Source organism: Gavialis gangeticus, unplaced genomic scaffold (assembly GCF_001723915.1).
Source record: "Gavialis gangeticus isolate Ggan-Ray unplaced genomic scaffold, GavGan_comp1, whole genome shotgun sequence".
In the NCBI taxonomy this organism is placed as follows: domain Eukaryota; kingdom Metazoa; phylum Chordata; order Crocodylia; family Gavialidae; genus Gavialis; species Gavialis gangeticus.
Window position 1 is genome coordinate 66,679,501 of NW_017728995.1, and position 26,853 is coordinate 66,706,353.

The 26,853-nt window shown below is 45.8% G+C and overlaps 1 protein-coding gene across 1 annotated transcript in view; it reads right to left on the minus strand.

The window, feature by feature from the left end:
• Positions 1 to 26,850, minus strand: part of EHHADH (enoyl-CoA hydratase and 3-hydroxyacyl CoA dehydrogenase) — a gene marked incomplete at its 5' end in the record, with an annotated part of 44,620 nt that extends 17,770 nt beyond the window's left edge. The window contains 6 exons of the mRNA XM_019503088.1: positions 14 to 90; positions 7,107 to 7,211; positions 8,805 to 8,916; positions 12,795 to 12,970; positions 14,990 to 15,093; positions 26,834 to 26,850. Coding sequence (XP_019358633.1) covers positions 14 to 90; positions 7,107 to 7,211; positions 8,805 to 8,916; positions 12,795 to 12,970; positions 14,990 to 15,093; positions 26,834 to 26,850 — 591 coding nt within the window. The remainder of the gene's footprint in view (positions 1 to 13; positions 91 to 7,106; positions 7,212 to 8,804; positions 8,917 to 12,794; positions 12,971 to 14,989; positions 15,094 to 26,833) is intronic.
• Between the last annotated feature and the right edge of the window lie 3 nt (positions 26,851 to 26,853).

Sequence of the window (26,853 nt, forward strand, 5' to 3'; positions counted from 1 at the left end):
CCTTCACAAGGGCCTCACTGAGAATGGCTTCCATATGTGGCAGATCTGGAATGGGTTTCAGGCTGATTTTCCGTGGTCCTAGTGGCTGACCTGCAGATTGAGAAACAGTTACAGACCTGGTAAAAAACTGCTAGGTCCCTGCCTCAAGACAGGTGTTTGCCCCTTCTGCTATGGAAAGGCAGTGTAGTCTCCTGTTCTCCTGACACGTAGTCTGGTGGATGAGGATTCCACATGGCACAGGAGAGCTATTTGTGACCAGCGCTCAAATGTTCAGCAAAGCAACATCCTAAGCCAACACCTCTCTCAGCTGCAGACAGACTCTTGTCGCCTACTGGGTCACTTATTCTGCAATCTAAGCCACCAGCCATTTAACACGTCCTTTCCATCTATCCACTCTACACAGCCCCAACATCCATTCCTAATATTGCTTTAGTAATTAGGGTACATTGCATTTTGCTGCCCAGACAGGGTCCTGGGTCCTCAGGTGTATATGTGGAAGATTTGGAAGTGTAGCTTGTTTCTGTATTGATTTTCGTCTAGCAGCTTTAATTTCCCAATGCTCCTTTGGGTCCAACAGGATTGCTTGTCAATGCATGGGGAAGCAAGGTAGCGGAGTAATGTTCCTGGTACATGTTACAGTTATGCCACAATTGTGTTAATTGTGCCATAAATTACAAGGATGCTACACATGCACTCAATTTAAAATGCCATAAAATGGCAAACCAGTCATAAAAATGTTCCACATACAATGAAGAACATTTTTATGGCTGATTTGTATGGCACCTTATCTTGAATCCATGGTATACCCACACACTGGGGCTGTCCAGGGTGGAGGCCCAACAATCAACTGATGGTTAAAATCAGCCCTGAACAGGCCCAGGTCTCCAGCTGGTGGTGCCGACAATCTTTAAAGACCTTGGTGGGGAAAGCCCTTTGGCTCCCCACACTGGGAGCCTCTCATCCCCCATGCTCAACAGCCTTTCTGGAGCTGCTCATCATGGAGGAGTTTGGGTTGGGAGGGGTTTAAATGCTGGTGCAGGAAATACTTGAACCTGCCTGGGTGCAAGGGGAAGCCTTTGATCAAGATTCCAGCAAATTGAAAGGGAACGACTGGGATCCAATCTCTAATCCTAAAGTAGCCTCTCCTGCCATGCACATGAGACAGGGCAGGAGAAGCTACTCCCATCACAGCCATGATGGGGGGGGCAGGAATTGGGGATCAGATCCCATTGCACCCCCATAAGAGCTTGTGCCAGGGTCATAAAAGAACAGCTGAGAGGAGTCTGTTGTTCTCTGCCAGCAACTGGCAAATCAAGAAGCCACCCCAATTCATGGAGCTCATCACAAGATATAGTAGTTGCCATGGTGATGGCTAAAAGGGATTTGAATGGAGCAAAGTCTGTTGCATTTTAGACACCAACATTCCCTTCATCCCTTTCAAAAATATAATCCAGGAGCCAGTCTTAAGGCCTTTATTTCACCCAGAGGCATAACTAGCCCATCTCAGTGGCTCAGGGAGAGATGCTGTTGTGCACCAGAGAGCAAGAGGAGAGGAGGAGCTAAGCACCAGAGAGTGAAAGGCATCCCCTCTAAACAGGTGCCTGGTGCTAGTGTCCTGCTCACCCTGCCCTAGTTATACTACTGCTTAAACCAGCATCCCGGCAATCCCCGTGTTCTCAATGGCAGTTTGCTTGTGTAAGGAAAGAGGCATAAACAGAACAAGCATCCTGTTAATGCTACAAAGCTTTCACAGGGAGCATGACATCACCACAGCATCATGCAAACCATCAGCTAATTAAGTCTCCCAGTGCTCATTGCGTGGAACACAACAGAGCAATTCATGGTGAGCTCCTCACTAGGCTGCTCTCAGCACATCAGCTCAACTGCTGAAGAGCTTATGGGCCTGTCCTGGTTGTGATTCCTCACTCAGTGCTCTGGCATTGACAGAGGCTCTCTGTGGTGTTCCACCTTGTTGCCTTGTCTCCCACAACATCACCCCAACTATGGATGCACATTTGCTTCAGTGGTGGCAAGTACCCACCCAGCCTTTCTATTCTCCTGGCACTGTTAGATATGAAAGAGTTGGCCCAACACCCTGAAGGCTCAGAAGAAGGGAAAGGAACAGTGCAGGGTGGATCCATAAAGTAGCTCCCCAAGTAGCAGTGGCCTGTCCCTCAGATGGGCTCCTTCCCCAGAGACAGCAGAGCCTCTGAGAGAAATGTCATGAATGTGGTAGGATGATTTCCCAGGTATGGGATAAGTCACTAACATCCAGGAACCAAAAGTATTTAAGTCTAAATGTTTCAACTGAAAACTTTTAAACAACATAAAAAGAGAAGGTAAAACATCTATGGTGGAAATTGCCACACTTCAGATCCGATTTTATCTGAAGAAGGATTTCTTACAGAGACTAGACATTTTGGTTAAATTTGCTAGCACAAGAGGATTTCACTGAGCCTAAGGTTCATTGTCTCATTTTTAAACCTTCTCCTTTCCCAAATATTTTCACTATCAAAAGGAATCTCTCTGCAGTCCTTTAGCTCTAGCTATACCTTGTGAGTTTTCATCTATATCACGAAACAGGACTTTGGGAGTTGGCCTTACATGTGAATCTCATGACTAAATAGAACTGCAATGAGGATAAGACATACTAAGAAATTGTGTGCAACTCTGCTGTTGGTTTGGGAAGGACCTATGGAAAAAGAGACAATATTGTACCTGCAGGGAAACATTTAACAAGGGCCTTGGACAGTGACTACCCTGGTAATTAGGGGTATTGAGGGAGAAGACGAAACAGCTACAGCCTCTCACAAACAGGAAAAATCTTGAACAAGAAGCAGGACAAGCCCCATAGTCTGACACTCAAACATGGAACTGCTATGCAGGGGTTCATGATCAGCTCCTAAAATCAAGCCCCTCCTTTTCAGGCTGGCCAGGAACAGAAACACAAAGAAGGTAATGCATGCTGTCCATCAGCGAGGTAAGTACTCTGCTTCCTTCTGTTCACCTCTGAGCAGTCCAGAAGGCAGGCTGGCTCGAGAGGGCACTTGGTACATCCTTTTTTGCCTAGAGAGAAAAGCATTCCCAATGGTGAGCCACAAAGGGAGATTAAGAGGATGCTGAAATATTGGAAGCCTCCCCAAAGATGCTGGGGAGTTTACAGAATGCTTGTAACTGTTGCTTAGTGCCTACCTATGGTTGTTACTGTTAAGCACTCAACATCTGCCTACAGTTATCAGTGTTTGTATGCGAGATTCCCACAGGCTCTCTGATGCTCAGAACAGACACATGCGTTTTTGCAAAATTAACACCGTTGGCAAACGGTGACTCAGGCATTCCTAGTCATTTCTCTCACCTACAGCCTAATGCCAGCTGAAGCTGCCAAGACCCAAATCTGTCTCAGGTTCTGCTCAGCTCTGAATATGGCCAGCCTCTGAAGTGTATGCTTTCCTACACTGCAGGCAAGACCACATCTGAGTGACAGATGTGCTCAAAGAGAGCAAGAGAACATCAGATCAAGGATAGACTGTTCCCACAAAGACGGCAGTGAAAAAAAGAACAGAGAGAGAAATGTGCTGACCAAATGATCAGCAACCATCTTCTCATACAGGTCAGAGAAGCATGCAGAACGTCAGTCACAAAGAGCAATCAAAGCCCAGGTCTGCCCACTGGTACTGTTTGCTACAAGTGCTGATGGCAATTTTCCAATTCTGTGTTGCCATCAGGTGGACAAAACTGCACCTTGCAGCTTTGACTTAGTACTGCAATGATCTTTTATAAAGAGCAGCTAATGAAAGAACATTCCACTTGTAAGTGCAGGTTTCCAAAGAATTAACCCCTGACTGTATTTTTCAATGTTGTTCTCTTCCCTCCTATTTTATAAGGACGCTTTGAAAAATAAAGATGTTTATTTTGGCTGCAAAGGGAAATTTGTCTGAGGCTCACACTGGAGGCGGTTTGAAGAACTTATCTTAACTTACCTGATCTGCATCAGAACATTCTTGCTTTATTCCTGAATATGTAATTTAAGGTACCATTCCTGCAAGCACTGTATAGTTACATATACATTTACCTTTACGTGCCCTGAGCTGTATTTGAGTAAACGTGTTTTGCTAGGAGCATTCTGTAAGAATGTTTGATGAAGGACTCTGTAAACTAACAGTGAAGGAAAGCTTGCATGGTATGTCAGTATGAAATCAGAAAGACTGATTTTTAGCCATTAACAGCACTAGCACAGAGTAAAGGTTGGGAGGAAAACAGTTTCCAGCTTGATTTTTGTAACTGATATTCTACCTTTGTCCATCCTTGGCCAAAATCTGACTGAAGATGGAAATTCTAGAAGGGACAACAGCAGACAGCTGTCATGCAGCGCTGTAAGAAACTGTCTGCCTTACATGAAAAATAAGTGCTTCACAAAACACTGCTGAAATGAAGTGCTATGTAAAGACAGCAAATTCTAGCCTTGGTGTTTCCCATCGAACTGTGTCACTAGCTCCCTGAAGATGCACGAGTCAGTTGGGAAGCACATGCTGAAACTGGGAGCCCTACACGTTCAAATGAAAGCTGGATAGAAACCAACTATAAAGTTGTTACACATTTTCAAGCACTAACTTTGTAGCTGTTTGGCTCTTTTTATAGCTGGATAGCCATTTTTAATGGCATGATAATTACTTTGCACATGTGGCCAGACTAAATTTATTGTGCGATTAACCAGTTAATTGTGTGATAATTACTTTTCACACATGGGCTGGTTTTACTTTGCACATGTGGCCAGTCTAAATTTATTTTGCAGTTTACTAGTTAATTGTGTAATATATGTAATGTGTGCCAGGGGCCTGGAGGTTGCACATAAATAAAGAGCAAGCCAGTTCCCTGACATTGTCGCATTTCTTGTTATGGATTTAGTCGCATTATGACAGAAGAGAGTGCTAAACTGAAGGTAAGTATCACAGCTCTAAGCTCTCCAGATAGATGCATGGCCCACATCCATCCTATTCTTTCAGCATAATCAGGTACCTTGCAGCCAACTATTTAGTTGGTCTAGCAAAAGGTATCACATCTACCCAAAGAACCTCGTCTGCCTATGGCCATAGACCAATGCAACTATAACCAACAACTCTGCTCATGTTCGTACACTGCAGAATTGTTTCCAACAGCACAGTCATTGCTGTTATTTTCAGTTATTTCCAGCTTAAAGTGAACTTTTCTTCTGGCTGGAAGTGTCTGATCAGCTCCCTGTGCTAATTTTCATTGGATTTGCAAAATTTCTGATCTTTGTCCATAGATTTGATGACATCTGCGTCAGCTACCCAGCCTCTCCAAACACTATTTTTAACGTCAGCCTGGCCTTCATCATTCTGACCTACTGCAGAAGACCTATGTGACTACCTTCACATAGAAGAGAAAAATCAACTTAGAAATGCCTGGGAGCTTCACATGATTTCAAATGGCATAGGCACAAAATCAGAGTTCTTGACAACTCCAGCAAAGTGACTAGAGTGCATTTTATGGTTACATTATCCTTGTTGCCATTTGTAAATACTGGTACAGATCCTACCCAGGGTATTCATGGGTCTGGAGGACACTTTCGGGGGATCCTGGAGCTTGCTGGAAAGAGTTTGCTAAGAAAACCACTAACATGTCTCTTCTCCCCCAATAGATGGAGGAGGGATAAATATGGAATTAGCATCCAAAACAGGCAGATGGAATAAACGAACAGAAGTTTCTTTGATTTTTTCATTTTTTTTAGAAACAGTGAAATGCATTAACCCATATATCAGTAGAGTGTTATATTTAGATAGTGCTTAGTTGTTTGAAAAAAAAGAGTAAAAGAAGGACTCCCCATGTAACTCATTCGTCTCTGTGAACTATGAACACCAAAAACAAACTTAGAAAAAGGCAGAAGTACAGGAAGAGGGGAAAGCACCTATTGCAGGAGATCACTCCTGCCAGAAAACTCTTGGCCAAAATCCAATCCAATGTGAAAACTGCTGCAAGACACTGATCTTGAGGAAGAGCCAACAAATTAAATAGCGTTAAAAATATGGTGCATGTGGTTGTCTAGTCACCCTCTGGAAGATGGTCCCATTGATAGATCTCTTGGCATGAGCCCCCCCCCACCCAGTGGAAATTCCCCTAGCAAGGGGAGTGCAGCAGAAAAAGCAGCTGCAACCTTCTTTGCACTCGGAACAGATGTACATAGAAAAGTACCTGCTGCCTATAAAAGGCAGGAGGCAATGGTTGCCAGCACATGACTTTCATGTGCAGAGCTCCAACAGGGTTCCTAACAGGAGATAAATGTACCATCCCACAGGAGGCACCAAGTGGGAAAGTGGTATACATTCTTCCTGCCCTCCTGCAAGGTGAATCCTCTTGTGCGTACACATCCCTGCACCACCTTTAGTGACTTTGAGGTCATAAACGATCTCTTCACACATCTCCCCTCTCTGCAGTCCAGCTTCCCATCAGAATGGCAATGGAACAACAGCTGATGGCTAAAGGAACAGATAAATGGACAGTAATGGACAGATTCATGGGGCCATTACATTTGGCTGGGGATCTGCCAGTCCCTCCATTAGAGGAAGGAAATTATTTTAGAGCAGCCGGTATTGATCGTGTAGCTGAGCAGCATATAACACCAGCAAGCTGGGTCTTACAACACTTTAGACAGGAAGTGCACTCTATCCTCTTAGTGAACAAATCTCAGTCCTCTTAGTGAACAAATCTCAGTCTTGAGTGGAAGCAGCACTGGACATGGAAGACGACATACTTAGCAAGCAGAGTGCGTACAGAATCCTTGTTGCTTTTAGTTGCAGCTCTCCAAGCCCTCATCTGAATTTAGGTGCACTGAAGCTCATCAGTGTTTCCAAATTCTTCAAAGATACTTCCCAAAAAACAAGTGCTGCAATTAACCCTCTCCTTTATCATGGAATTCAAAATTCAGCAAAGAGGAAGGGAATAGAGACGGTGTTTGGAAAAGGGTCACATTTTCACAGCGGGCTTTGTTCTGTTCCATGCCAGCCAGTCTCTTTCTGGCCCTGTAACCTGGTAGGATGAGCTGTCCCTTGCCAATAACATTGTTACCAGTGCTGCCTTTCTCTCCTTACCAGAGACTTTACTTGCCAACTCAATGGCTCTCTCAACTGTGTCTTCCTTTACGATTTCATCAATTATGCCCAACTTCAGTGCTTCGGCTGCCAGCACATGTCTTCCTGTAACAGAAAAATAAAGGGGCTCAGTGTCCTGCTCTAAAAGATATTGCTCCATTTCACCTGATACAGCTTCTGATTTGGTCAGGCCTGAAGTATGTTCTTGGCAGGGACACAATAGTTGTACTGGACAGAGTCATGTGCTCTCAGCTAACCCATTCGTTGGCTTTGTCCTGGAGTGGCTAAAGCAGCTGTACTGTAGGTGACACAGAATGAAAAAAATGCAGAAAATCTAGCTGTAAAGACTACCTAGTACCAATTTTCTCAGGTTACACTTAATTTAGAATGTGGTTATACAACCTATTTTTCCCCAGGTGTTTCCACTCAGCTTAGCAGCGTACAGGGTACAGCAGGGACTTTTTGTTTAAACAGCCCCACTATGCCCCAAATATTTCAGTAGTCTGGTTCATACAGCCAGAAAGTAATTCCCTCTGATAAGAAAGGATGAGAATACAAAGGTATTTCTTCCCTCTCTCAGTGAGCCCATTAGGCTCCAGCTACTTCTACCCTGACAGTGATACGTCGCTATCTGCCAGCATATCTGCACCCACATACACACAACAGTGTCTCACGTAGGTAGGCCATACAGTGTGCGCAGAGGTAGAGTCAAATATGTAATATACCATCTATTCACACATTTTGTCTTTGTCTAGCCAAAGAGGTAAGACTGTAATTAAGGCTACAGTACTAAAAACTGTCATTTACTGGGTCAGAAATAGGTCCGTCTTACCCAGTAACCTGTGTCCACATAGGGGCAGACAGAGGATGCTGAAAGGGAGAGTGAATTGGGTCTGACCAGAGTTTTTTCCCCTGTTGCTCTCCCACTTGCAGCCTCCAATATTTAAAATTGAGGAAGTTCTGGTTCAGAGACTGTGTTCCTCACTCCAATACTCAATAGCTACAGATGCCCATTTCCTCCAAGAATGTGACCAACCCCTTTTTAGATCTGGCTAAACTACCAGCTTCCATCACATCTGGTGGCAATGAGTTCCACACTTTAATGACATGCTGGATGAAAAAGAACTTCCTTTTGTTAGTTTTCAACTTACTACCTACTAGTTTCACTTTGTGACCCCCTAATTCTTGCATTGTGAGAGACAGTAATTAATAAATCCCTATTTACTTACTCTTTGCCATTTATTATTTGAAAACTCCTATCATGTTCCCCTTCAAACACCTCTTTTCTAAACTGAGCAACCCTGGCTTCTTTAGTCTGTCCTCATCTGGAAGCCCCTTCATACCCCCAGTTATCCTTGGACTTTCTCTAGTTCTTCTATATCCTTTTTGAAGTGTGGGGACTGGAACTGGGCATGGTATTCAAGATGTGGATGCAGCATGGATTTATCAAGGAGCATCACGATACTTTCAGTTGTGTTTACAATTCCCTTCTTAATAACCTCTAACTGTAGCAAGCTCAGTCCAATGCCTTCTGAACATCTAGACAGTCTAGGCAAGTTGTTCTTTGATTCAAGTGGCTTAGCTTGTGTGGAAGTACAATTTGCCTTGTCCTGACTAGAGTTTGACTTTCATTAGGTGGAGCTGGCTATCATGGTCTCCTTGTCATAGACTCACAGAAGATAGGTCCTAGGACTTTACCTGTGGTGATTAGGTCAAGTGCAGCTGGTACCCCAATCAGTCGGGGGAGTCGCTGTGTTCCTTCAGCAGCAGGAAGTAGCCCAAGGAGAACCTCTGGAAAACCTACCCGGGCCTACAGCAAAAAAAATGCAAAGGCTGTGATTAGAGAGCAGTGATTATAAACTGCATCCAGAAGGTGCAAGCAAAACAGACATACATTTGCATGCCATTCTACTCCAGGCTGCTGTAGGAGATGCAGGAAGTTTTAAAGCAGAAAATCTGTAACAGGCCTGCACGCAACCTCTCACACCATATTCTACATGCACATGAGCATTTAAAGCAAGACTGTTGCAAGTCTGCCCCAAAAGTAGGAAGGATTTGGGGATTTGGAGGCTATCATGCTTAGGCATTTGTCCAGAGTTTGATTAAGCTGCTCCCAGGTACAAGTCCTTTCTGTGTTCATTTTGCTCATGTTACTGCTGATCATGTTATTCTGTAGGCCTGCAGGTTTGCAGTTTGGTGACAGAGCCTATTAAAAAACTTTCCAATGAGGTTATAGCTTGAACAGATCACAAAAGTGTTTCTCTCTAGCTAACAGCTATTTGCATGTCAGAGAGCTATGGTGTGTACATACATACCTAATGGTGGGAGTGAGAGGATGGCGAATCTTAGAGCAAGAGGCAAAGCAATGGGCTACAGCTGGTGCTCAGAGCTCAGCCACAAACTGAAAATGCTGAACCTGGGTGCTCAGAGCCATCAGGATCACACCGCTGAAGGTGGGAGGGGGTGTTGACTTGCAGCCAGCATCACCAGCTGAGCAGTAGAGTTTAGGAGGGTTGCAAGTTTGCCCATGGAGCAGAGGAGTGCAAAGGGATGGAAATGGAGCATCCTGGGATGCTGGAAGAATGAAAGGGAATGCATTCATACAACACCCTGGAATGACTCCGGCAAAACAAATCAAAGAGAAACCTCAGCTAGAATGGCCTAACACTGAAACATCTGGAGGGTACTTATGGCAGTTTAACATCTCTTTACTAATGACTACTCTTGCTTTAAGTGCCTTTATGCTGGCTTTAAGGTAATCTGCACCAATGCCCTTAGGCAGTGTTTGGCCACCTTTAAGAAGCTGTGGGCTGCAACTACTGTCCCACTACTGCTTCTCCCCACCCTTCCCTCCTTTGGCTGCAGTGCTGGGCCCCAGGAGCTGTCCGGGCCAACAGCTTCCAGCCGTGCCCACACTCCAGCTGAGAGGTGCAGGGGGTAGGGAGGAGCGGAGAGAAGCAGCACAGATGCAGTTTGCAGCTCTCCAGCCTGGTGCAGCTGGCCACCAGCTGGAAGCACAGCCAGGGAGCAAGCTGGGGCCAGCAAGCGGTGGAGGTGAAGCCAAAGCCCTCCAGTTCTGCGGGCTGGACCTAACCCATGGGCTATATATTGCCAATCCCTACTTTCAGGTGTCAATAGCCAATTGCATTCCAAAGGGAAGAGCCAAAGAGAAACCCAGATTTACAGGCACTAGCATGGAAACAGCCAGATGCTGGGATGGGTACCCACGTTTTAGCCTCACATGACCACAAATACATTCCAGAGAGGACAATTATCTTGCTAGGTATTTAGGACGCATCTGCCAGGAAGGAGTGGTCTTTGAAATCTCCCATACCTTGCTGCGAATCCTGGTCCCCAGCTGCCAGGGCACCTATGGTCAAGTGTGATTTCAGAGCAACTGATACATCAGGCTGGCCTCTTCTTTGGAAGAAGCAGGGGAACCTATAATAATTTTTTACAAACGAAGGGTGAGATCCCTGGAAGTTAGACATTTGCCCTGTTGCAGCTGTGAAGTCTTGTGCGAGGGCAGGTAGAACTAAGACCTGCATGAACGAGGAGTTGTTCCAGGGACTAACCCTAGTCTGTTCCTTCAGACAAGTAGCAGAACAGTGGGGAGAAACTGAGGTTCTTAGGGGGGTTGTAAAAAAGACCAGTGGACTATCAGGAGGGTGAACATAACTCAAGCAAGCCAATGAAGTTTTCACTGAGTCTTGGAGACAGATTTGTGACCCAGGGTTTATTTCCCTACCAAATTTTCAGTTCTTACTGCTTTGTTGTGGCCCTAGGGCTGCTCTGTTATAAATATATTATGGGTAGAGCTGGCAGCCAGGCCTCTGGGTTAAAGTGGCTTTAATAATCCCCTCAATTTAACTGATTATAAATTCACAAGATTTCAACTTCCTGGCCTGATTCAGCCTGTGTCAAGTCTGTGCCCCAGGCTAATTTTTCTTTTTTTGTTTCTGAGAAAAGGGTCCAGCCATTTCCAAAAACTTAGGTTAGGGAAAGATCAGCGGTTCTGCCACCTTAAATTTTGCAATAACTTTGAACAAGCTGTAACACCTCCCTGTACTGAAATATAGGTATGGAAGAGCAGCCAGATAAAGGCAGTGCCTTTGGCTTTTCCTATTAAAATCTGTTTCTAAGGCTGACTAATAAGTCTCTGGGAAAAAAACACAAAATTTGCATATGTTCCATACAGCTTTGTAGAGACTTGCCCTTAAAATGCTTCATGTTTCATCTATACTGAGGACAGCTGAGCTCCACAGAGCTTTCTGCAGGCCAGCTAAACTGAATGGGCTCCCAGGATAGGCACAGGACTAAAACCCCAGAGAGGACGCAGGCACAGAAGTAGTATCTGCTGGTTGTAATGGGAACTAGCAAATACCATACAAACAACAGCTCTTATCATTGAGTTAGCCCTCAATCCTCTATCTTAGGATGTAGGCAAATGTTTCTCCCCCGCCCATGTTCTGGATGGGAACCAGGAGAGCTTAACTCTTTTCCCAGCCATGGCACAAACAATGAAATGCCAGGCAAAACAGTATTATTCATGCCTCTGTATGAGGGGGGTGATTTCTTGTTGTACAGATAATCTTAATTCTGGCAACTCCTAATCTTTGAAGGCTGGAATGTATTACCACAATTTCCTTTTAACACTGTTTCCGTAAGCAACCTGTGTTTATAATGGCAGAAGGGTATTTTTTTCACAGTTTTTACTCAAAAATGTTTGGCCTAAAATAAAAAAAGAAAGCAAAGCAGAAAAAGAAATAAAAAATGTGCTCCTTAGCTGAAGACAACCATGAACATGTCAGACTTACAAGACAGAAATACGCAAGAGCTAACAGCATCTAGAAAAGGTCCTTTTGAACTGAAATGTCAAGGTTGCCTAAGCTATTGATGTCATTGTCCATTTCACCAGTAGTGTACCAAAATCTGCCTGGATTATCAGTTAGAAACTTTGCTATTTCCCCACTAATCCTGATAGTGTGATGGAAAAGACAGTGTTCTGCTGAGATAGAGCAAGGCTAGAGGAAGGGGGTTAATTAATTGATGACCCAGTGACCTCAATAAAATGACAAAATGCCCAAAAACCATTAATGCCATTCTTAAGGGAAGGCTGAAGTGTTTAATGATTGGTTTAAAGTCAGCACATTAACAGACTAGCATTTTCACATGGAAGTATTGCTCCAGGGCTGCATCCTGGTAACTCAGCAGAAGCTAGTGAATGCCCCTCCAGGAACAGGCTGTTTCCAACCGTGCTGATCTAAAAATAACAGTGTAGTACTACAACAGCACCAGCACTGCTTAGCATGCATCAGCCTTGATCCTGAACGCCCAGAAATAGAGTACAGCAAGGAGCCCATGTCGGCTGTGCCTCAGGGCAGGAAAAATCATGGGATGAGCACTCAGGCAGCTCTCAGCACTGACCTAGAGTGAGCTGCAAGTGAGCTGTACAGGGAAGTGGTGGAAAAGCAGGTGAAGAATGGAGGTGTCTGAACAGATACTGTGAAGTCCTAGGCATGCAGATGAGGCAGTAAGATGAAAGCCTCTCCTCTGGCCCTACTGTGGCTCCTGGGAAAACCTCAAGGTGCCAGATCACCCTGTTGTACTCTGTGTACCCCTGTACAGAACCTGACCTTGTGTACCTGTGGCCCATTGCTGGACTCTGTTGTTACCATCACATCCTACCTGTGCATGTGCAATCCTGTAATGACAGCCCAGTGCTACTTCCAAGCCTCCTCCCAAAGCCACACCTTCAATGGCAGCCACCACTGGCTTCTGACTTCTCTCTATCAGAGAGACTGTTTCTGCCAAAGCAGGTCTGTCTCTTGGCTGGAGGGAGGAGAACGTTCGAATATCAGCACCTGATGAAACACAGAGGAACTTAGACTGTAAAAAAACCCACAATAAAACCCCCAAAACACACACACACAAAAAACCAGCAGAGAAAGAATTGCCTATCATGCCCCTTCCTTCTAGGAAACTCAACCCAGCTGAGAGACCATGGAGTCCAAGTCAGACCTGAACCTGCAAGACAGCAATCCTGATTCCCAGGCTTGTCAAGCAGGTCAAAGATGGTGAAGAAAGGTAAAACTAATCAAACCTCTGCTCAGTGTCCAGGACCCTTTGTCACAAAACCTAATATTAGCCTTTTCCCTCTTTTGGGGTATAGGCTAAATAACTGCAAGTGTGCTCAATAATCACAAATCAATGTCATGACACTACTGCAATTCCCAAGCAATGGGCTCATTTAAAAAACAGCCATGTCATGAGAAGAGGAAGGGTCTGCTCTGTGATGTGGGTGTTGTTTCCTATGGGCTGATTTGCTACAGCACCCAGAGACAGGGTCTCTGACCCTGCTCCTTCCTAGTCCCAGGCTATTCCAGCTGCATGGCAAGTGCTGCTGCTACTGTCCCCAGCAGCACGGTACCACAGCTGGGTTCTCACTTCTCCCAGTGTCATTTCCCTTCCACCTGGTCTGAGGAGACCACAAAACACTCCTGCAACACCTGGAGGATCCAGGGCAGATGACTCACTGGGTGTTGGGTCCCAGGTCTCTTCTGCTGGGTGGTGACAGATACTGTATGTGGTCATAAAGCTACAGGGAGCAACAACACAGAAGTGGGCTAGGGAACAGAGAGGGGCTGCTCGCCTGCCCACCATTTTTGTATACAGCTGCCATCCTCAGTCATGGCTCAGGATCAACCCTCAGGCAAACTCTGCAAGACACCTCCTCACTAATTAAAATCAGTTGCCACACAACAGTCATCCCTAATTCCTCTTGGCCATCCAGTCCCACTCCACAGGGAGCAGAATCCAACTGGGATTTCTTCAGCAAGAAACTTCCCAACACAGCATGGAAGTGTCATGCTGGGACTTTAGGCACCTGAAATCCTGGAAGAATACAGCTAATGTAGCTGGAGACCTACCTGGGGGGGAGTAGATGTTGGAAAGTAATATTTAAAGGAAGTGATTCAGAGATCTGTGTATTCCCTAGTATTTAGAGCCACAGGGACTGATGGAAGATAACCTGAGAACTAAATGATTATAGGGTAGGTTTACACAGCATCCCTGCACCCAAACACCTCCCTCACTCCTGTTCACCCAGACCACAACCAGAAGCATGGCAAAGCTGCCCTGGGACCATCCCGCATAGATGCTCTCAAGAGATCTAAGACCAGCCATGGGAGGATGCCCCTGGAGCTGCAGCCCTGTTATACTTCCAGGTTTGATATGTGTGAGTAGGGACAGGATACTCAAGAGCTTCTGTCATGGGACATGGTGGGATGCAATGCAGACTTTTAGCAACTCAAAGGTCCAGGTTAAGACATCTGTCAAGGCTAGAGGGAGGTTGAATTTTGTATTGCAGTGCTGTGGACTGAGCAGGTACTGGATTCTATTTCCATCCCTTGCCCCTGTTTACAAATACAAAGGAAAATAAGTCTTATATTTAGCATCACCTATTGGGAGTGTGAACCATGGGTAAAGAGGTGAAAAAGGATCCTATATGGTCAATCTCTGAGAAACACCACATTAAAGATACATCAGGTTCCTGTAGATGGTAAATGACTAGAATAATACAAGAATTGAAATACTCCAGACCCTGCTGCTATTCTGAAAAACTGCAGAATTTGTCACCAGGATACCTGTAGTGACTATAACAGGATTTCCATGGGACATCAAAGCAGTGACTCAGTGTGTGCATGCAGGTGTGCGCTGCAGCTTCTACCATTTACCAGTAAAGTCACATGACCCACAAACTGTTTCTCTATGGGTCAAATCTTGATCCTATCAGTTAAAGGGCAAAGCTTCCAGAGTCTTCAAAGGGGCAAATAATAAACAGAAGTTCTCCATCCATACCTACCTGAAAAAAAATGCCTTACCTGCAGAGAATTTCCCATTTGCCCCACAAATCACAACAGCTTTCACAGAAGGGTCCGAGTCTGCTTTCTTCACTCCTTGTGCTAAAGCCTGGACGACTGCAGAGCTAAAATAAATCAGAGACTCACTGACTGATACTTAGCCACTCTATGAATCAGAGAGGTTCACATTTCTCATAAATATTAATAGCAGGCCAGGCACAGCACCATGGTGGAAAGAAGCACCGAGTCCCAGTAAGTTTCCGTAGACTAGCAAATCAACCCACTCCAGCCACATCTTCCATAGAAATCTGCCCAAGTGAATCCATGCACCCATAGAGAGTCACATTGAGCTCAAGGGCATGTACTGTTGTTTAGGTCACACCCAAGGCTACAGTGCCAACAGTCCCTGTTAGGTCAGGAGTGCTCAACTCTTAGCCTGAGGGCAAGATCCAGCCCTCAGCACTGTGTAATCCAGTCCACACAGCTCCCTACAGATCTTGTGGGGAGTCCCATGGGCTGAGACCCTGGATGCTAGACTGGGTATGCAGGGTGGCATGGGGCCCAATCCTGGCACATAGGGACCAGATGGAGGCAGTGTTAGACCATCACCCATTTGCTGAAATGCCTTGTAACACATTTGTTTCTACAGGAAGAAAGTAAGCAAGCCAGCCCAACATGCAATATGGGAAAGACCATTTTTCTCCAAGACAATTATATTACTTTCCGACTTAAACACTTGCACTGGAAAACAGAAATAGTCCCAAGTAGTTTATAAAACGGAATACCAAACCCTGGACAAGATAAGGAAAATATTTCAACTCCTTGAGGGGAGTTTAAGCCAACAGTTCATGCCCATGGTATGATCTACATAATTATCAGGCTTTGAACTGCCACCACTTGTAGAAATTTAATGTTCATGTTCAGGCATCTGGGAGGTTCTGCTTAAGTGAAATGGGGCCTAAAATAATAAGTTGATTGTGCTCTGTGTCTCCTCACCAAAGCTTCCCATAGGCATGGGCAGTGACAGCAGCCAAGAAACACTAAGGTACAACAATACAAATATCTTTTTGCAAAATGTCTATTTTAATTTTTTAAGGTGACCTGCCCCTTGGTTCTTCTGGTGTTAGAAACTAGAAGGTGCAGAAGATACAGATGTGAGCTTAACAGAGGCTAGAAAAGAACTGCCTTTCATACTGCTCAGCACAGCCTCTGGACCACCAGGTCATGGGCCAGGCATTGCCAAAAGCATCTCTGTTGAAGCTGCCCCATTAGGCAGCTGTGGCAGGGCACTTCCGGGTACCTGACACTTTGAGGCTGGGAGCAGGCAGCCAGCAGGTGCTTGATGAGGGTGGCCATTTGAGAACCTGGCTCTCACAGCAGAGGCAGCAGTTTGCTGCCAGCAGCCGAGAAGACAACCCCTGGCTGAGCAGCTGCTCAGAACATCCTGGAGGCAAGGGCAGGAGCTAAGGGGATGGCAGGAGGATCCTGGTCCTGGGTATGACTTGAAACTGCACCCTGCTGGGAAAGGATGGCCTTGTGGGGCTTCTCATGGTAGGGAAGCTCCCCAGAGCAATGCCAGGCCAGTTGCCTCCCCAGTGAAAGGCAGAGAGGGGCTCCTTAAAACCCCAGCCCTCACATCCTGGTGGCATACCCTGATTTAGGGCTAGGCACAGGAGCCAGGCATGCCTTCGGGCACTGGAGGCCCCAGGGAGGGGGCAGAAGTTGGCCCAGAAAGTGTGGGCAAGACAGTAGCCCCAGAGAAGTGGCAATAGAGCAGGTGTGGCCCACACAGAGTAGGGGCATCTTTACAACCTGAAGGACTGTGCGTAAGAAAGGTGTAGAGTAGGACTGAAGGCCCGTCTGAAGGGCTGCACCAGGAGGTGTGTTGAGTAGGGCTGAAGGACGGCCAGAAGGGCAGCACATGGGCCAACCCCCATAAGCATGTGAATATATTGTGAACGTTGCCCAGTGAGGGGCTGGGGGCAGAGTCAGCCCAGTGTTCAGTTAATTGGCTGGTCACTGTCTGGATAAAGGTCACAGAAGACCCAAGAGGCTGTATGCCAGCCAGCCAAGGTAAGAGTAGGCAAGCCTGATGGCCGCTCAAAGGAGCAGGGCAGAGCGAGTGTGGCCCAGTGAGGGACAGCGTGCAAGAGGCCCAGTGAGAAAGGGCACAATGAAAGAGGCCCCAGTGAGAGGTGGGAGGTATGAGTGTGACCCCAAATAGGGTAGTCTGCAAGAGGCCCAACAGTGGACTGAGTCTGGCCCTACCTCAGACCAGAGCTGTAATAGCAAACTAGATGCCATCTGCAAGGCATGGGCCACAATACACAGAAGGTATGGAGCCATGGATAGCATCCCTGGCATCAGGGCAGTGAATGGGTAGCCTCCCGCTTGTTAAATCAGAGAACATCAAGTCGTGGCTGGTGAGACAGGGCACAGGTAGGTGGACCAACATGAGACCCGGCCCTGTGGTGGCCCTGTCACAGCAGCCAAAAAGTAAGATATGTGGGGCCAGGGGGGTGTGAACAGAGCTCACTGAAATGGATCCCACCCTAGATGGACAGGGATCTGCCTCCAGTGAGGCAAGAGACAGCAATCCCACTACTGTCCATTTAATGACTATCAAATAAAAAGTGTAGTTGACTCACCATTGACAAAGGAAGACCAGGAGCACAAACCAGACTCCACCACCTTCTCTTTTCTAGGGTACTGCCCTTCTCACTGAGCCACATTCCCTCCATTTGTTGTCCTTCTGGCTGCCCAGTGGGCCAGCTTCAGAAGTAAGGCTGGAGAGTGTGTTTGGCAATGCACAGGGGGTTGGAGCACTCAGTTGGGAAGTGGGAGATGCAGGTTCAAACCCCCTTGGAGCAAGGGGTCTCCTGCTTCCTGGGCAAGTGTCCTAACAATAGACTAAAGGTGGGATGTCCCCTTCTCCTTTCTACAAGTTACACACCTAAAATCCATGGAAATAGCTCAAAAAGCTAAGTGAGCTGTCCAAATGCTACCTCATAGCATCAAAGTGGACCTGAATATGGGTTGTTGGGGCTAGCTTTCTTGATCAAAGGCCACAATGAAAGGTATATGAAATGAAGGAAGGGAGGAACAGCATACATTACAACCTCCTTATAATGAACCACCACAGGGCCAGGAGAAAAAAATCATTAAAAGAGGATGCTTGCTACAGCAGGGTTAGTTAGTTGGCTACACCATAAAAATGGGGGAAAAAAGAAAAGAAAAAAGAATTGGTATTATTAAAAAACAGTGGCTTATTAACAATCAAGATTTATTACAATGAGATTGTCGTGTATTCCAAGTTAAGAATTGGAAGAAACAGGGAAGTCTCTGGCCCAAAATGGGAGAGATGCTGTTGCATTTATTTGATGTTTAAGAAATAAGGGAAAGAACAGACTTCTTACAGGAGAAAGGGCCATGACTCCAGAAGAGAGAAATGCAGACTGAATGCTATGACAATGGAGAAACAGCTGATGGGAGAGAGGAAATGAACTGAGAATGTGCAGTTGAGAGAACAAATTAACTATCATGCCAGGGCAATAAGACACCTCATTAGGGATCTGGAGACTGGGTAGAGAAAGTGGCAGGAAGAGGAAAGGTGGATATAGCAGATAAGGAAAGAAAACCACCCCAAATAACAGCAGCGTTTCGCAATATATGGGGCCCTGTCACATGAAGTGAGCTTTAATCAGGCCAGAAGAGAAGGTTAGTACCAGGGAGCTGGTGCAGAGGGAGAGATGCATGGGGAAGCTGAAGTAGAGTTGGAGTAAAAGGGGGGTAAGCAGTGTGCTCTTGTACCCTGGCTACTCACCCGTGCCATCCTTAGCTGACCAGCTTCAAACAGCAGCAGCGAACTTGGGCAGCAGAAGAAAAACTGATGACTCAAACTGTCGGAAAAGGAATGGAGGCAAGGAAGGGCATGGAGAAAGAAGAGTTTCTGCATCCAGGGGAAATGAGAAGTACCATATTTACTCAACTACAACACAAGTTTTTTTCCCCACATTTAATTGGGGGGAGCCCTTCATCTTGGAATCAAGTATGAGGCATTGGGAGGGGTAGGCAGCTGCTGCCTGTCCCCCGCTGCTTCTGCACCCCGTCATCTCCCCACTGCAGCCTCTTTCCCCCGCACCCCCTCTGCAGTCTCTCTCCCTGCCTCTCCCCTCCCCACACACACTTTATCCTTGCCCCAGCACCAGGAGGCTCTGTCCCCACTCCAGCCTGGAGCATAGAGCAAGATCCCTGCCCGCTCCTGTAGCAGCAGTACTGAGCTGGCAAAGCTCCTACAGGGCTGAGCTGGGGCATGCTCTGTGCCCCAAGCTGAAGCTCGGATGGAGCCTGCTGGCAATCAGAGCAAAGGCAAGAGAGGCACAGGGGGGAGAGCAGAGGCTGTGGGAGGGAGGGGGAAGGGAAATAAGCAGCAGGGGGCAAAATGCTTGACCTCCCCACACTACATGCTCCCCCTCACTGCCTGCCACCCTGCAGCGGTGGGGAGATGGGGTGGGAGGACTAATTTAGAATGAACCTGCAACAATTAGGTTCTATACATGGAAAATAATAACAAATTTATACATTTTTCAAGTATAGCATGTAATTGTTGGGAGGGGTCATCTTAAATTCAGGGTCGTCTTGTATTGGGGTAAACGTAGATGTTCAGAAAAGAAGGGAGGAAAAAAATCAAGGGGAAAAGACACCCCCACATTTTCATTCACATTCAGTGAAAATGTAAAGTTGCATTGAATGAATGGACAGAGAGAGGGTGAGACACATGAGGAAATAAAGTGAGCAAGGAGCAGATGGCCCTGGAAATCCTGGGAAAGAAGCAGGGCTTAGGAAACTGTCCTGAGTACCCAAGTCTTTGTGAACTGGGAGAGAGCACGAAACCAAGGGCAAGATTCCTCATGCCAGGAATGCCAGTCAGAGAGACTGAAGTCCTCCAGAAAGCAAAGGAAGAAAGGGAAGGAAAAATCATAAAATTAATGAGAAGGGGCTCATGAGGCAAGAGATGCTGTGGCTCAGCTGGAAAAGCTGACAGGAAGGCCTAGAGCAGGGGAGACTGGTCTGTGGTATGCGTGCCACAAGTGACCTAGGCCGTTTGGTGTGTGGCATGTGGTAGAGCAAGAGGTCGGGCTGGGGGCACAGGGCAGGAAGCAGAAAGCAGAGCAGTAGGTGAAGGGGGTCAAAGTGGCACTCGGGGAAGGCGTAGGGCTTAATCTGTCTGCCACAAAGGTTGGCATGACAGGCAGCAGGGGCAGATAAATATTAATTTAATTTTTAAAATATTAATTTTCTCAATTTTTTAGGGGCCCCGCAGGCCAAATAGAATGGTCTGGTGTGCCGCATCCAGCCCGTGGGTGATATTTTGCCCCCCACTGCCTTAGAGGTGGTCCTTTTGAGGGTAGTGCAGGGTAGCTTGCACTGCTCCCCTCCTTTCACTTGCCCTATGGGGAGTTTCATTCTCCATAGTCATCAATGCTGAACACTTAAACAAAGGACATATCTGCACAAAACAGAAGAATCAGAGACAGCTGCTCCTACAGACACCACCAGACCAACTTCATCTTCCAAAGACCTTGAAACCCAGTGGAATGGCCAGATTTTGCCTTCCCAGATTAAAAAATCCCAGAAGTGCTTTGTTAACTTGATTTAGGAGGGCCCTATACTCTGCTAGCTAATATTAAAAACTTGGTTTTAAAACAAAATATTCAGCTTGATTAGTCAAAAATATAAATCTAAAGTATAAACTTCAAAAGAAAAAATGTGTGTTCCATAATTTTGGCATAAAAACAGAAGTCTGCTCCTGTAAATCCGAGTGCTAGGAAAAAAATCAGACACTCTCAACATCTTTGCCCTCACTTCTTTCTACAGCCTTTAAAGTCCACCTGCTCTTACCAGTTCTCTCCTCATTGCCTTACTTTGTCCATTTGCTTTAAGAAAATACTAATCTTCCCCCATGGAGCATTCAAGCTCTAATAGCCCCTCCTGTCTCTCCTGCCCTGTCATACTGTATGTCTTCCCCTGGCTTTTTTTTTTTAATGTGAAAGTGTTTTGGAGGAGGGAACAATTTTCAGTTTGGAACTGATTGGGAAGTGCTGTGCACATCTATGGTACTATATACATGACAATGAGTAATTAATAATAAAGTCAGAGGTGATGTTGCTAATAGCTCTCAAAGCTGAAAGGTAACATAATGAAAACAATTCTGCCATGATGCAAGAGAATGGACTTGATGACTCACAAGAGGTCCTCTGAAAGCATATAATTATGTGTAGCAGAATATGAAAGCCTTTCTAATTTTAATAAGCTATTTCATATTCTGTGGGATGAATGCACAGTAACAAGCTGTGTTTGTATTAGCCTCTTTGTAACATCAGGTGCTGTGGCTTCTATAGGACGACTCTGCCTCTGGAAAACAAGACCTCAGGCTGGGCCCTGTGGCCCATCCCCTCTCTAATCCCAGTGGGGTGATCTGTCTTATAAAGTCTGCTGTCAGCTGCTTATCCTCTCTGCCAGGAGAGCACCATGACAGGTGCAACAAACCCATCGACTACTGGGAAGGTTAAGTAGAGGACCATAATGAAACATCACTATAATTTGTAAGCATGAGAAAAGGCACAAGTACATAATATGATATTCTACAAACATTCAATTATTTCTTCTGAAAACACTGGTTAGACCAAATACACACAAGCAGAGAGAAAGGCACTCTCAGCAGTTACAACATACTGCTCAGAAGCAGAGTAAATAAGGGATTGATTTGGGAGACAGGTTCAGGATCTTACACAAGAAAGCATTTCACAATGACCACACTCTACTCCCTCTACCAAAGCAAAGGTGATCAGCAGGGATTCTGGTTTTCTCTGATAACAAAATCCCCAATTTTTAGGTTAAAAAAAGTAACCCAAAATCCACTTTTTTCCATGATCATAATGAAACACACTGTATGTGTTTGTGTCTTTTTTTAATCAGAAAAAAACAGGATCCCTGGTGATCAGTCACTTGAGACTGCTCTTCTAATGGGCAGTTCTATCCTGATTCCCTATCTTATCTCCAGCTAAACTATTTTCTCCAGGGAATAACTGATTCTCTCCTGTTGCATAACTGTTTCCTTTCCCTTAAACAGTTTATTTTTCATGAAATAATTCTTTAAAAGTATTTGTAAGGTCCCAAAGCAGGCAAAGGGATGAAAGTAATGTCAGTCTCTCTATAGGTTCTTGCTTTTATCAGGCCTGGACAACATGCTGTTAACACCCAGGCCCCACATACAAAGTTCTCAGTCCTATTTCTCTCTCACTCATTTTTTGTTCATAAATATACAAACCTTACAATGAGGGATCCTATCATAATTATAAAATCACACAAGATCATCACAACTGAAAATAACTTGAGCTTAAAAGGAACAGAAATGATTAGTTTCAGTTATTTGCATGATCATTTCATTACCTTAATGGAATATTCATGTTATTAACAACACGAAAATTCTCTATACCTATTTCAATTACAACTCCACCCATTTCACTATATTAAACTATAATAAGCTTAATAAGTTGCGACTGTATAAAAGGTCCATAAGGTTGTCAATATGGTTTGATGTCATAGAAGGCGTACTGGAATGTAGGCGGTGCATTTTTATACGTGAGCGCTGTTAGCTCAGTGTATGCTTTGTCAAATGCACCATAAAGGACCATAACAGGTTCTACTTATTTCTGTTGTGTATAAGGTTTATTAACTGCAATGTTCTTTTCCTACATTTGTAAAAAAAAAAAAAAAAGGTTTTAGCTGTAGCTGTTTCAAAGGTAGGTTAAGATTTGTTTTGACAGATGACAGAACTTATTTCTAGTTTTTCAAAGAAATATGAGTAGTCTTGAAAGATAACCAAAATGGTGTTAAAAATGCATTAAGAACAAAGGGGCTTTCTGGTTTTGTTTTTTATGGATTCAAGTCTTGAAGACTTACAGGTTGCCCTTCTCAAAACTTTGGAGGCTCACAGCAAAAGAGTTCCTTTAGTGCACATTCTGGAAGGGAAGTCCAGAAGAACATGAACAAAAGTTGAGCTGTCTTGTGAACCTACTGAGGGACAAAAGACCAGCAGCAAAACTGTACTACTCCCACATGTGTGAGAAAGTGCACAGGTGGATGGGAGTCCTTTCATGCAGGTCTCTGAACATTCAAAGAGTTACTTTGCCACAATGTTTCTAAGCAGCACAGGAGAGGAGAGACTAAGGAGAGAGGCACTTTAGATATTCTCCTATGGTTTTTGAGCTCTGCAAAAAAGAAGAGCTTCTGATATTCTACAGAAAAGCAGGTAAGCCTTATTCTCATTTAGTAAACCTGAAGCACACATTTTTTTAAGCTATCCTCTTCCCCTAATGCTCTTGAACTTGGAGGAGAGTCAGAACACTTTTCCCCTAACCCAGAAGAAAGAGGTGGAAAAAGCACCAGTTTCTGGGCTGGGTCTGTAGCATCTGTGTAGAGCAACTCACATTAACTTCAAGAAGAAATGCTGGGTTGCAGCAGCGATGGAATTAGACACCCCCCCCCCCCAACTTCTGTTAAATTCACTCCTCCACAAGACTTGGAGCACGGACAAATGTCAAGTTTATACTGATGTCATCAGCATTACATTAGTTTTTAAGCAGTGGCTGAAAGAAGGCATAAACCCTTAAATCAGGGTAATTCTGGTCAAGCCTGCATATAGTAAGCCCTGAAGGGATCAGCATGAAACTCCACCTGTGTAAGGTACATTGGTTTAGGTGCTGTCTGTTCAAATCAACCAGGTAGCAGTCCTGGGGCCACCTGCAATAGCCACCTACTATGTGCCCTACCCTGGGATAACTGCATATCTGTCTGCTTCTGATCCCAGTGTAATCCTCAGCGCACAAAAAACAATGTGTGTGACTGTTGTGATCATCTGTGCACTCTCTCTAAGCACTTACCTTTCTCACAGCCAGTTCCAAAATTGATAGGCAAAACTGTGTATTTTCACTTGAGAGAGAACAGAATGCTTCACTTGCATGATTTTGCTCTATTTATAAAGAGCAAAAAGAGCTCTTTATAATAAGTTCCAGGCGGTGCTGACATAAATTAAGTACAAATAACAAAAAGCCCCAACTTCATCCTAAGCAATTCCCTGACAAGCAAATCAATACTCAGCATTCAGGGCAGGTAAACAAGCTCTGAAGCCAAAGGGTATCCAAGGAGAGTGTCCTGCTACCTATCCTTATGACCAAGTAATAATTTGGTTTTAAATTACACGTGCACAGGGCACTAGCTCTATCTCGGTTGGCACCATGGGTGAATCCAAGGGGTGCGGTCACCACCTCCTTTGGCTGTGCAGTGCAAGCGGGCAAGCTCTCACTGGCTACAGAACCTAGGGAGTGAAAGCCACTGCTGCCTACTGTCAGCCTATGGGGCACCAAGTTGCCTGCAGAGCCACGACATGGACTCTCTCCTGCCCTCCTAGTGCTCTTTCATCCCCCAGGCGGGATGCACACCCCAGCCTGAGCTGTCAGCAGTCGTGTTGCTCCCCTTGCATGGCATAAACTAGCCTGTCCAGGAGTGCAGAGGCAGGACTGGGTGGTCTGTCCCATGGCACCTGGTGAGGCCGAGGCTGCATGGCTCCCTGTACTAGGAGGTGCCAACTCAGCTGTCAGGAAGCCCCACACACTACTGACTCCCTTCGTACCTCATCCCCATTGGAACTCTGCTCCATATTGCGCCTGGGCCCACCAGTGTCCTGTGCAGTCCCAACACATCCCACCACCATTCTCCACTCCTGCAGGTGGCCTGCTTCAAGCACTGTTCCCTGAATCTGGGGGCAGGCAGGGGGGAAAGGGGACAAAGGCACCGGTACTCACACTCGTTGGGTCCAAAGCCTTGTTAAAGCAGTGGCTCCAGCAGCCACACTGAGGCCAGAGAACTCACTGTGCGTACACTGCACAGCCAAAGTGGGGTGCAACTGCCCCATACTCCTCAGTGCTTTTCTTTCACTGAAGGACTCTACTGACTTTTTTGTGCACAGCATAAACCCAGTTTTCAAACAGAAATCCAGTGTCAAAAACTTTCTAAGAAATGCCTATTTCAACCTCCAGAATAGCCAGAGTGAGGAGGAGGGTTCAGCTTAAAGATGCACCAGCAGAGAAAGAGATCATAGCAAATCAGGGCTGGAAGGGACTTCATGAGGTCTAGTCCAAACGTTTGCTTAAAACAGGATCATCCCCAACTAAACCATTCCAATCAAGTGTCTGTTAACCCACTCTTGAAAATTTCCAGGCATGGAGATTTCACTGCCTCTTTAGGGAACCTGTCCCAATGCCTGACCGCGCTCAGTAGTGGGCCAGGTAAAGGCGCACTTCGTAGACTGAATCAGACGCATGAGGTCTTATGAACTAAAATTCTTTCTGATCCCCCACCCAAATTTCCTCTGCTGCAGTTTGAGGCCACTGCTCCTAGTCCTGTCCCCTACAGCCACCAAAACTAGCCCATCTCCATCATCTTTATAACTGCTCTTTTTTTCTTCACCAGACTATATAACTTTAGCTTGTAGGCAGATCTAAGATTTTGAAAATGGGGGGCGCAGATGGTGTAGTGTAGTGTATAACACAACACACATTTTTCTCCAGTTAAAAAGAAACTAGAAGCTTCACTAATAAGGAGGGCCTAGAGCTGGATTATTCCATTTAAAACAGGGGTAAAAACCCCAAAACCTTTGGTGCAAGGTACCTTCATTTGCTATATCCTATATTATATATCAAAACACAACAAACTAGGCAAAATAACCCAAAGCTGTTGTTTCATTTACCCGGGAGTCATTACAGTTAAACATATGTCTCTTTTTCAGGTGCACAAAACAAAACCAAGCCTTCTTGAGCATCTGGACAGCACCTCCAATGCTTCATGGGAAGTGATTTTCACCCCTGAGCTCCAGTTCACCCAAGTTAATATTTCAACCCCTGACTTAGTATTTTTTGCTAGCATTAAAAACAGGTTGACAGGGCTGCAAGATGGGAATGACATGACTAGGAGCAAACTGCTAGTGTTAAAAACAGGGCAGCACAGCTCCGAGCTGGGAGTGACGTAGCTAGGAGCAGTGAACATCACATATAACAATACAAACGCATTGTTCTCCAGTTAAAAAGAAATGAGAAACTTAAAAAATAAGTAGGGGCCCAGAGCTAGGCTGAGCAGCCAGAAAGAGCCTCCAATGATTCACGGGAAGTGATTTCCACCCTTGAGCTCAAGTTCATCTGAGTTAATATTTCAACCCCTAACTTAGTGTTTTTTGCTAGCATTAAAACCAGGTTGGCAGGGCTGCGAGATAGGAGCAGCAAACCAGCAGAAGGAAGGAGGGCTGGAGACCATTAGAAAGAGGCGGTGGGTCACACCAGGGCACCACAGAGCTCAGCAGGCCGACATGTTGCGCCGCAGGCAGCGTGTTTACACCAGACCCTTTCTGCCGCTTTCTGCGCAGTAGCCTAATAACACCAGGGTCAAAAATCATGCTAACAGCCTTTGGCGCAGCGTTATTAGGCTAATGCGCAGTAAGCATCAAAAAAAACCCACACGAACACTGTGAGCCCACCGGTCTAGTTACTGCACATTGATTCCTTTATGAAGCGACCGCTGAAGTAACTGCGCAGTCTGTGAGGCGCGGCAGTGAATGTGTAAACACCCCGCCAAGGGACACGAGCGCCATCCTCGACGAGGAGGCCACCGGGGCCCCGACCACTGACTCCTCGGGGCACGCAAAGGCGAGGAGCGGCAAGAGGGACAAGGAGCCCCCGACCCTGGGCGCTGCCTGCCCCGGGGCCAGCCGGGGAGGCCCTCAGGGCTCCGGCCCGGGGCTGCCCACGGTACCTGAGCGCGTTGACGGGCGC